This window comes from Elephantulus edwardii, unplaced genomic scaffold, assembly GCF_000299155.1.
Source record: "Elephantulus edwardii isolate Elephantulus edwardi_28Jun2011 unplaced genomic scaffold, EleEdw1.0 scaffold00018, whole genome shotgun sequence".
In the NCBI taxonomy this organism is placed as follows: Eukaryota; Metazoa; Chordata; class Mammalia; order Macroscelidea; family Macroscelididae; genus Elephantulus; species Elephantulus edwardii.
The window spans coordinates 23,237,369-23,249,678 of record NW_006399768.1 but is presented as its reverse complement, the minus strand read 5'-3'; the positions used below and the strand labels follow the sequence as shown (position 1 = coordinate 23,249,678).

The window sequence follows — 12,310 nt, the reverse complement described above, 5'->3', positions numbered from 1 at the left end:
CAAATCAGATCTGACTGGTACAGGAGGAGATTGTCCCTCCTTCCCCGGCAGAGCATCTGGTGGATTCGAACCGTGAGCCTCTGGGATTGTAGTTGCAGCTCCTTACCACTAGGCCACCAGAGCTCCCCTCAACTTTATTATTATAAAGGTTATTAATTCTATTTTAAGACCCTTGAAATTCCATATAAATTTTCATAGTAACTTTCCATTTCTGCAGAAAGGGCCATTTGGATTTTGATAAGAGATTACATTCAATTTCTAGATTGCTTTAGGAAGTGTTGCCTATTTATACAATTTTAAAATCTTACTGCATGAATGCAAGATGCCTTTCCATATATTTTGCTCATGTTTCAGCAAAATTTTGTAGTTTTGTGCAAAGTTTGCACTTCCTGGGTTAAATTTATCCTCAAGTCTCAATTATTTTTCACTCTATGATAGGGCAGTTGCGTAACTTAATTTCCTTTCAGATTGTTATTACTAACATATGGAAATACAACTGATTTTTTTTTATCTTGCAGCTTTGTTATTCTGACGAGATGGCAATAAATTTGAATTTAAGCTAGTCTTCTCAGTAATTCAAGCCAAATGTTTATCAATGTTGTCAGTATTTTCAAAGAATGAACCCCGTCTGTTCTGTATTTCCTATCTCTAGTCTTTTTAGTCTCTCGTTTCTATTGCTTTGGATCTAGTTTTATCTTCTTCTTTTTTTTATTTTTAGTTCTTTAAGATGTAAAGTTAGGTTATTGATTGGAGAGTTCTTAGTTGTTGATTTTCCTCTGAGCAGTATTTTACTATTTTCCATTAATTTTGTTATATTTTCGTTTTCCCTTGTCTCAGATTTTCTAATCCCTTGTAATTTTCTTTTTACCTATTTCCCTATATTTGTGTATTTTCCATGTTTTTTCCATTACTGATTTATTTCATCCCACTGTGGTTGAAGTATATATTTTGGGTGATTTCCATCTTTTATGTTTATTGTTGTTGTTATGTGCCCTCGAGTCACCTGCGACTCATAGCGACCCTATGTACAGCAGCCCTACACCCTGCTCTATCTTGTGCCAATTTCACTGTCTCTGACACACCCACCCCTATTACCTCAATCACTGAATCAATCCACCTCATAGAGGGTCTTCCTGTCCTGCACTGTGACCTCCACCCTCCCAAGCATGAAGTACTTCTCCAAGGATTGGTCCGTCCTTGCAACATGTCCAAAGTATGTTGAACAAAGCTTCAGAATTCTTGCCTCCAAGGAGCAGCCTGGTTTAACCCTCGTCAGGACAAACCTGTTTGTTCTCCTAGCAGTCCATGGTATATTCAGTTCGCTTCTCCAGCACCACAGCTCAAAGGCATCAATTCTTCTTCTCTCCTCCCTAATCATTGTCCAGCTCTCTGATGCAAAGCAAGTAATTGCAAAGACCATGGTTTGTATCAGGTGCACCTTAGTCTCCAGAATGACACCATTGCTCTTCAGTACTTTGGAGAGGTCCCTAATAACAGACTTTTCAATGGTAATATGTCTTTTAATTTGTTTTCTGGTTCAACTCAAGGTCTATCTTGGAGAATGTACTTAAAGGATAACAATGTATATTTTGTTGTTTTGGGGTTGAGTGTTCTGTATGTATTTACTTGACCTAGTTGTTGTAAAATGTTGGTGAAAATTTCTAATTTTTTTTAAAGTGATGTTCTTACCTATTCTGTACATTATTCCAAGTGGTGCGGTGAAGTTTTCAGTTGCCATTGTACATTTATCGCATCAAATATGTGTTTTTTACTTCATATTAGGTTAGGGCACTGTTGTTAGGTGTGGTATAAATTGTTACATTAAAACATATTTACCCTTTTTATGAATAGGGGTTTTCTTTGCCTGTTTTTAACTTAACCATCTTTTTTGTCTGCTATTAGCATAGATATACAGCTCTTTTTTGTTTTGTTATTGTTTATGTGGAATATCTTCTCCTGTCTTTCTTCCAGCCTGTTTGTATCATTGGCTCTAAATGGAAACCCTTATGGACATTAACTAGTTGAATGTTGTGTTTCTGTCCTTTCTGCCATTCCCATCCTTTTACATTTAAACTTACTGTTGATAAGCGAGAACTTACTGCTAGTTTCTCCATTATTGCCTCCTTCTGGCTTGTATTCTTCCCCCCCCCTTCATATTCCACTCATATCCCCTTCTCATTTCCTTTTGTATACTTTTTTTTAAAAGATATTTTCCATGTGTCTATCCGGAGCTTACAGTTAACATCTTAAATGTCTAATGATGTTCGGGGGTTAATACGATTTTATCTTTTCTGGTAGCATAGTCTGTAGGCAGTTGTGCTCACCCAAAGGCCATGTCTCTCCTGCAGTTTGAATCTTTTAGCAGCTCTGCTGGAGAAAGATGTGATTTACGGCCTTGGAAATCCACTGGAGGGTCAGCTGTAAGTCTCTTCCAACTTTATGACACTGAGTGTGTGCCTGTCTTCAATAGAATATGAAAATTTCTCTGTTTCTATGGAGCTCTGTCTCTCCTTACATCATCACAGATCACCTTTTTATATATTGTGTGTCCTTAAACATTGACTTATAGTCATGATTTTATACACTTATCTATCTTTTTTCCCATTCCCAAGAAAGATGATCCAACAGAAGATGGAAATTAACTAATAACATCATTAAGATCACATGCAAACAAAATATTGCTGAAGATCATCCAAAAAACAGCTTGTACAGTATATTGACAGAGGACTGCCAGAAGTTTATGCTGGATTTAGAAGAAGCCATGGCACCAGGGATATCATTGCTGATGTCAGATGGATCCTGACTGAAAGCAGAGAATACGAGAAGAATATCTGTTTGTGTTTTATTGACTATGTAAAGTAATTTGACTGTCTTGATTCTAATAAGTTGTGGCTAACACTGAGAATAGTGGAAATCTCAGAACACTTAATTGTGCTCATGTAAAACCTATACCTAAACCAAAACGCTGTTGTGCAAACAGAGCAAGGGAACACGGCATGGTTTAAAATTAAGAAAAGTGTGCATTAGAATTGTATCCATTCTCTACACCTGTTCAGTTGTATGTTGAGCAAATCATGCAAAAGACTGGACTCTGATGAAGAACGTGGTATCAGTCTAAGAGAACTGACTGAGTTAGGCAGATGACACAGCTTTGCTTACTGAAAGTGAAGAAGACTTGAAGTGCTTGCTGCAGAAGATCAAGAACTACAGCCTTCAGTATAGTTTACCTCTCAATATTAAGAAAACAAAAGTTCTAACCATGCAATTGACAGACAGCATGATAGAGAAAAGATTGAAACCATCAACTACATCATCTCACTTGGTTCCGCGGTCAAGTACACATTTGGTACCAGCAGCCAAGAAATCAAAAAAAGTGTTTTGCATTGGGTAATTATTCAGTTAGAGATTTATCCACATTACTGAGGAGCAATGATGTCAGTTTGAAGACTAAAGTGCACTTTATTTACTTAGGCCATAGTCTTTTCAGTCATTTGCTATGCATTGAGAATTGATGCTTTTGAGTTGTGTTGTTGGAGAAGAGTACTGAATATCTCATGGAACAAACAAAAATGTCTTGGAAAAAGTATAGCCAGAATGATCTTTGGAGACTAAAATGACAAAACTTCATCTCACATACTTGAGTGTATTGTTAGGAGAGGCTTTTCCTTGGAAGGGGACATTATGCTTGGAAAGATGAAGAGTTTGAGAAAGAAATAGATTGGCACAGTGACTGCAGCAGTTGGCTCAAGAATGTTAGAAATGATGAGGATGGCAGAGGATAGGACAGAATTCAGATCTGTTGTTCAGAGGGTCACTAAGAGTCATACTCAGTGGCACCCAACAATAATAACAATACCTCCACTTATCTTGTAATTTATATAGGAAAAAAGAAAATTTACAAGTAAAAAATGTACAGGTTTAGTGTTTACCTATGAAGTTGCTTTTACAGGTTTTTTTTACATTTCTTTGAGTCTTTATGACTTTTAATTACTCTTTAGTAGCCATCCATTTGATTTATAAAGGTTTAGCATTTCAAAATTCACTAGTGAATGACTCATCTTTAGTTTTTCTGTTAATATCTTAATTTCTTGTTCACTTTCAAAGGCTAGTTTGGCATATACAGAATTATTGATGGAGAAACTTTGGGATTTTTTTCCCCTTTTCTTTCAGTATAGACATGTATGACATCTCACTGCCTTGGCTTCCATAGTTTCTGATCAGACAGCCATGGTTAATGTTATTGAAGGTTTCTTGTACTTAATGAGTCGCTTCTTGTTGTTGCTTTCTAGATTTTCTTTGTTTTTGACAACTTGATAATAACAAAGATGCATGTAGATCCTGTGAGTTTGATGAGTTTCTTGGATATGTAGACTCCTTTTCTTTCCATCAGATTTGGAAAGATTTAGCCTTACTTGTTTAAATATTCTTCTTTTCTCTTTATTTATGCCCACTTCTTTGGCACTCCCATTGTGTGTGTAGGGTATACTTGATGATGTCCCATGGATCTCTTGGCTCTATTCCTTTTTCTCCACTGTTTTTTGTTTGTTTTGTACTCCTCATACTGCATCTTTTCAGTTGACTTTGCTTCATGTTTAGTCATTGTTCCTTTTACCTCCTCACATTTGGCTCATTCCAAGGAATTTCCCATCTAAGCTACAGAATTTACATTTGCTTCCTTATTAGACCAACTTCTGTTGTGTCCTAACCACCTTTTTTGTGTTAGGTGTTTGCTAGAGTGCTGTAGAGGTTTGACTATTTTTCTGGAGTTCCAACAAAATTGATTCTGACAGTTTTTCTAGTTGTTCTATCCCTTCCCCCCCCCCCCCAATTAAGGGAGTTTCTGTGCCAGAACTTCAGAGTTCCCTACTCCAAATTTTACAACTCTTATGCAAATGTTTTTAAGAAAACTATTTCACATACTTTTAAGACTTGTATTTTATGCTTGGCCCTGGGTAGCTAGCACCATAGTTAAAAGGTAATTTAAAAATACGGATTTGTAGAGGTCTTGCTGTATCATATGACTTATTTAGTGACTAGTAACAATTTTTGATTTTACTGTGAGGATTCATAGTGACTTCTGAAGCTTAGGCATTGTTTTAGGCATTGTTTCTGTGAGAATAGATTTGGTGGCTCTGTGTGTGTGTGTGTGTGTGTGTGCGCGCGCGCGCGCTCATGCACCTACACATGAACTTATCCACACATGAATTCTTTAAATGATAAAGGTCAACTTTGTATCCTTGTGACGTTGATTTCAGACTGTGCCACATTATTCTTCTTTTGACTGAGAAAAAGCCCAGCTGCACCTTCTTTAAGGGTGTGTTTTTAAGTGTAAAGTCTTCAGAGTCCGAGTGTGTACATCAAAAAAATTTGAAATTTTTGTTCCTTTTCGTGTGGACAGGAAAGGGCTGTATCTTTTTTTTTCTTCTGTTTTTTCTTCCTCAATATTAAAAAAGAAAATTTTACCCAGCCCGTTTCTGATCACTGCCTTTTTCAAAACAGTTGATCTGAAACCATGCAGTCTCCCTGTGTGATGCGGAGCCAACAAGGAGTAGTTTATGAAACAGTCTCTTGCTTTCAGTTCTTCTTTATTAACCCTTTAAATACAGGAGAATTTTCCCTTCTAACAGTATTTGGGAAGCCCTCAAATGTTCTGAAATATTTTCAGTTCTAGCTTTATAATTTATTCTGTAGAGAGGCACTTGCCCCCATTTTCAAATAGTTGGGACTCTTTTTATGTTTCACTGTGTGAGATCAGAGTGGTGGAAAATCCCTACCAGCATTTATCTCCCTTCACCAGGGAGCCACATACCTAGAAATTACTAGAACTATTTTTAAAAAATACTTATTTTCTCGAGCCTTGACCCTCTGACTTCTGAGTCAACAGGTCTGCCTTAGGACAGAAAAATCTTCTAAAAGTTCCCTCAGTGATTCTTTGGATTCCCTAAATGTGCTGGGAGAATGGAGAATGTGCTTAAGTAAGTGAGGATGGTGTCATGTTACCTGAGATTTAGGCTCTTATAATCACTTCTGTTTAATTCTGTTCCTCAGTTTCTTTGGCTCTAAAATGGAAATAATAACATAGACCTTTTTTTGGGTTCCAATGCCCCCATGCCAATGTGCATAGTCAAATAAAAAGTGCTACAAGGACTAATTGCTGGTACTTTCACAGACCCTGGTTGAACCAGGTTTCACATAGGTAGTTTTATTATGAGTATAATACTGTTTTGAGAGCGTTAGTTTCTAGTCACACCAGCATCAGTTTAGGCAAGAGAGGATCTGATATAACAAAAACTGTGTTGAGGGATTTTTCTCCAGTAAGGGAGTGTCATCTCCACCTGAATCTACAAATCTTTCTTTCATGCAAGCTAGTACACATACAGGAGTTAGCACATTAGAAATAAGTTCTCTTGAGTACACCAAGCAGATTGTGATGTTTGGTCTCTGTGACCAGATTTCCCATTAGCAGTACACATTGGTGTTATTTTGGAAATTTGTGTGGAAAGTACTTTTTAATTTACCCGAGGCAGCTGTAATTTCTGTTGACTGAATGACAGGAATAAACTGTGAAAACAGGCATTAATAGTTTTGGGCAGTGGCCAGGTTGTGTGATCTTATGAAAGTGAAGAGATGCAGGGCACAGATCTTGCAATGAATATCCATCTTCTCTCTGAGGCTCCACAAGACTCTGAGTCTCACCAGAGAGAAATTGTCAAGATATGAGGGAGACTAGGTTTGATTTTACAGTAGATTTTATGTAGATGGTGAACAAGCACGAGAATGCTTGCTGGTATTGTTGTTAGGTGCCATCCATCAAGTGTGATTCGTAGTGACCTTATGAACAGCACATCTGAACCCCGTCCTGCCCTGTGCAATCCTCATACTTCCTGACACACCAGATCCCATTGGGGCAATTACTATGTCAGTCCACCTAGTTGAGGGTCTTCCTTTCCTTCACCAACCTTCTACCTTTTCAAGCATCATGCATGTCCTTCTCCAAGTAATAGCCTCTCCTAGCAACTTGCCTGAAGTATGTAAGGCAAAGCCCCATCATCCCTGCTTCCAAACAGTATTCTGGCTGCACCACCTCAAAGACATAATTATTTGTTCTCTTGGCCGTCCATGGGATGTTCAGTGCTCTTTTCCAACACCACAAATCAGAGGTATCAATTCTTCTTCTTCTGTCATCCCTATTCATTGTCCAGATCTCGGATGCATTGCAAGTGATGTAGGGGCTGTTTAGAGCCCAAGACCCCTTTTCAGTGATGGATTGAAAACTATGGCTGCAGTTCCTAATGGACCTTTTCTTTCTTTCTTTTCTCTAGGAAAAGAAGATTTTTCAAATCCCTTGGATGCATGCAGCTAGACATGGGTGGGATGTGGAAAAAGATGCTCCACTCTTTAGAAACTGGGCAATCCACACAGGTACCACAAGACCTTGCAAAAATGTTTCTAGACACAGATGTTGTCATCTTTCTTTCTTTAATAGAAGCTGTGAAATCTCCTGACTTATGGCTGAATGAAGATAACCCACTGCCACCTAGAGCTTCTCTATCAGACAGAGGAGAACTGCCCCATATGGTTCCCAAGGCCCTGATCTTTATAGAAACAGTCTGCCACATCTGTCTCGCACAATGGCTTGTAGATTCAAACCACTAACTTTTTTATTAACAGCACAGAGTTTCATCCACTGTGCCACTAGGGCTTCTCTGCAAGAAGATTGCTATGAAAAAAAAATTTGAAATTAATCCCCAGGCACAGGTAGGACACATGAGTATAGATGTCATTACTTAAAAGCCAACTCTACACATCCATGGATTTTTAGTCCTTTCTTGTAAAATAGGGTATTTTGATAAATTTCCCAGTCCATACCCGGGGAATATAGTCATTAGTTCTAGACGTATAAATGTGGATCAGATTTATCTTCTTAAAAAGAACACATTCATTCATTCAGTTATTTACTCACTCACTTACCTACTGCGTAGAGGGACTTCATACATGGGAGGGTGGAGGGACAGCGCAGGAGGGGAAAACCCTCTGTGAGGTGGATTGATTCAGTGACTGGGGTAATCGGGATGAGTGTATCGGAGACAGTGTGATTGGCACAGGACAGAGCAGAGTTTAGGGCTGTTGTACATAGGATCTCTATGAGTCGCAAGCGACTCGACGGCACATAACAACAACAACAACATCAAAAACAATTAAATACATAAAGTAGGGAGCTATTTGAAGGAATCAGCTTTTTATTTGATATGCAGAAATCAGAAGAAAAGCAAGAATACATGTTTCTTCTTTCCTTACCTCCTTCAATCCTCCTAGTTTTCTATACTGCTCATGTTAAATAGAAATTCTTCCACCTTGTAATTTTCTCTCAAGCTGAGTTATCTTCAGACTGGCCACATTGTTACTGTCTGAGTTTAAATCTAAAATCCTTCTATGTTGAAAATTCCCTTAGTTATAGGCCCTCTGGGAGGACTGTTTACTTTTAGGACAGCCTGGGATGAAGAGCTTTTCCAGAGGTGCTATCTGGTCAGCAGTGCTATTTCTCCAGAAAATTTTGTTCTGTATCTAATTTTCACCTCTTTTTCTTAACCTTTGACTGTTTTGTTAGGAAAGCATCAACCAGGTGTAGATAAACCTGACCCCAAAACATGGAAGGCAAATTTCCGATGTGCCATGAACTCCTTGCCTGATATTGAAGAAGTCAAGGACAAAAGCATAAAGAAGGGAAACAACGCCTTCAGAGTGTACCGGATGTTGCCCTTGTCTGAACGGCCTTCTAAGAAAGGTAGATAAAGATCTTTTAAAAAAACCTCAAAACTCATTGCTCTTGAGTCAGAACCAGCCCATAACTGACCCCACGGTGGATTTCTGAAACTATAACTTGCACAGGAGGAGATTGCCCATCTTTCTTTGATGTAGCAGCTGGTGGATTCAAATCACCAGAGAGAAGGGCAGCCTTTGGATTAGCAGTGCAGTGCCCTGTGGATGATGCCACCGAGTTCCCTAAAGATACAGATGGAAAATTGGAGACATAATGTGTCTTATAGCACCTCATTGGCAGTGTTTTCACACATTTGTATTCACTTTGAAGGTAGCACAGCTCTGTAGGTGATGATCCTTTCCCCACCTGACTGGGAACAATCACCTCAGGTCACCAGAGGCAAGCAAACATTTAGACTTTTTACCATGGGCAGATTAAAGCCACATGATTTTTAAGTAGTTTGACTCAGAAGAAATGTTGCCCTGTATATTCTTCATTAATTAATCCAAACCCCCATTTTGTGTTGCCACAGGAAAGAAACCAAAGACAGAAAAAGAAGACAGAGTAAAGCACATCAAGGTAATCTTGGGTGATTCAGACGGAAGGCTGAGGTTGTGACCATATTTGTGATTTATATTCCATTTCTTAGAAACAACTAATAGAATCTCAGTGAAATGTTTCATTTTTCTTATTTTGCTGTTGTGTTTTATGTTCATTATATGTCTTCTCTTTGGCTTGTAACCATTTGCACACAGAGACCCACATGTGCCTTGCTGAATTGGTTTCACTGAAATATTTGTGAATGAAGTCACAAATTCACACCAAGCTCAGCCGTCCAGGCTTCCATCTGGTCGCCACAGCTGTGGTCAGCTGGTCACTTAGTTACACCAGCCAGCTAGTAGATGATAATTCTCAATACATTTTCAGCCCATTTAATGTTTTTAAGTATATAAAATTTGTAATTATATTAAAATGTATTTTAAATGTATTGTTTTATATATTTGTATATAAATTTGTGAGTAGTTGTTATTGTTATGTGCTGTCGAGTTGTTTGCAGTTCATAGTGACCCTGTATACAACAGATCTGAAGCCTGCCCTATCCTGAAGCACTTTCACCGATTCTGACACCCTACCTCCATTATCCCATTTACTGCATCAATCCATCTCATCTGGGTCTTCCTCTCCTGTGCTGTTCCTCCACCCTTCCAAGAATGGTGTCCTTCTCCAAGGACATCTCCATGTCCCTCCTGTCCATGTCGCCAAAGTATGTGAGATAGAGCTTCAAAGTCCTAGCCTCCAAGGGGACACTTATTTTCACCCTCTCCAAAATAGTCCTGTTAGTTCTCTTGGCAGTCCAGGGTACGTTCAATACTTTTCTCCAGCATCACAACTCAAATATATCAATTCTTCTTCTGTCATCCTTAAGTCATTGTCCAGCTGTCTGATACATAGGAAGAAGAAGACCATGGCCTGGATCAGGCAGTAGATACAAAATATATTCGATATATGTTCAATGAAAGGCTTTTAGCTTGCAAGTACTTTCTCAATAGTGTTTTTCTGCTCCATTACAGATTTTCTTCTTGGGCATGTGAGAGAGAGAGGTAGAAGAGAGACATAGCAGTCTTTTCATAGTGTATTGTCTGAACTCACCTCTTCTGAATTGGGTTCTGCTCAGCCTCCCTGGTTTGATGGTGTTTGTGCTGTAAATTGGTTTTATTGTTCTGTGGTGTTTGAGTAGCCCTCGTGAGATGTGAGCAGGTAGCCAAGTGTCCTTTGTACTGTTGGGAATGAACTACAGTAGCCAAACAAAGAGCAGATGCTACAGTCACAGAGTCACAGAATCATCAGAGAGTGGATTCTCCAGTTCACTGGCCTAAGTTTAAGAAGGCCCAGGGTGTAATAGGTTCAGTGCTGGGCTTCTAACTGAAAGATTGGTACTTTGAACCCATCATTTACAGGTTTGGAAACCAGCAGGGTGAGGGTCGCCATAAATCCGAGACGACTAGGTGACATTGGACTTGGTTTTGGGTTTTGCAGAGAAAGAAATTGACTCCAGAGAGTTGAGTGACATGAGCCCAGCATTACACAGTTATTTTAGAGCAGAACTGAAGTAAGATGCCAAGTATTCTGATTTCTAATCTAGACTATCTATTGAAGAAAATCCCTTAAACTAGTTAGAAAGCTCAATGTTTAAAAATGGATGGTAAGTTGAAATAGTGAGGAAACAGCAAAATATTTTTACATAAGGTTTGATTTGTGAAAGCAGTTTTGATTTCAAGTGAAAAGTTAGATAAATTTGTGAAATATTCTAGATGCTTACCTGTGCATTGGAAAATAAATCGTTTAGGCAGAGTATATTTTAGTAGTGATAATTCCAGTTCTGCTTTTGAATTTTTTTTCAGTTGTAACTAATTTTTAAATAGAGCAGAAACCTAACTTTTTGTTTTATCTCTGGTGGAAAGTTTTATGTACATTAAAAGGATACAAAAGAGCATAATATAATTCATAATAGACGCTGTAACTCCTCACCCCGATTTCAACATTAGTCATCTCATGGCCCGTTTAGTTTCATTAGTACTAACCACTTCCCTATGTTGCCTACAGAATTGCTCTGTATCTGATTTTTTTTTTAATTTACAGGTGCATTTTGTTATGCTTCAGTCAGTATTTTGAAATAAATGGCATATATTGTATAATTATTTTTCTAGAAATATTTTATCATCTTTAAAAAGTTTGTATAGCACTGTGTCATTAATACACTTGAAAGAATGGACACAGATAATTCAGTATCATCAAATATGTAGTCATTGTTCAATTTCCAGTTGTCTCACAAGTGTTACAAACCATGTAGAGTTTGTTTATTTGAAACAAAATCCATATAATGTCCTGAGGCTGTGATTTTAGATGTGTCTTTTATGTTTTTTTCCTAACATGTAGATTTCTTCTATCGTTTACATTTTTCCCCCCTTGCAGTCTGCTCATTGAAAAACCTAGTTGGAATCCTATCATGATCCCCACAGTTTGGACTAAGGATTTTGGTTTTTGAGACTTACATTTTGATTAGTGTCATCTTGTCAGAAAATATAATTTCCCTTTCAAGGTATGAATTTGAAAAATTTGCTATAGTCCTCTCAGCATGACTGTATCATATTCACGATTATTTTCCCAACATGCAACTCAGTGCCTTACATAGAACAAGTAATATATTAACAGTCACTGAATAGATGCATAAGTACTTTTTTAATTAAATTTTATAAGTTTTAATGAACATTTACAGAGATTTTGGGTTTCCATTCATTCATTGTTGCACTCTTTTCTCTACCCTCCCCCCCAGTTTGTTCCTCTTCCCCCCCCAAAGTCGATTTTAATTGCCCCATTGCCACAGTGCTTGTCAAAGCCAATTCTGATTAATCTCTTTTGTCACTGTGTCCTTTGCCGTTCCCTATCACTCCTCCCTGAGAGAGATTTCACCCTGATTCATAAGGAAAAGGGGACAGCGTATTCTCTTAGCTACTTCCTCCTGAAAAGGGACGTTGTAGGTTTCAGGGT

At 38.1% G+C, this 12,310-nt stretch overlaps 1 protein-coding gene across 1 annotated transcript in view; it reads left to right on the top strand.

Annotated features, from left to right (window-relative positions):
* Positions 1–12,310, top strand: part of IRF2 (interferon regulatory factor 2) — a 156,087-nt gene that overhangs the window by 90,471 nt on the left and 53,306 nt on the right. Inside the window, exons 3-5 of the mRNA XM_006882233.1 lie at positions 7,323–7,422; positions 8,609–8,785; positions 9,294–9,340. Of these exons, the coding sequence (XP_006882295.1) occupies positions 7,323–7,422; positions 8,609–8,785; positions 9,294–9,340 (324 nt within the window). The remainder of the gene's footprint in view (positions 1–7,322; positions 7,423–8,608; positions 8,786–9,293; positions 9,341–12,310) is intronic.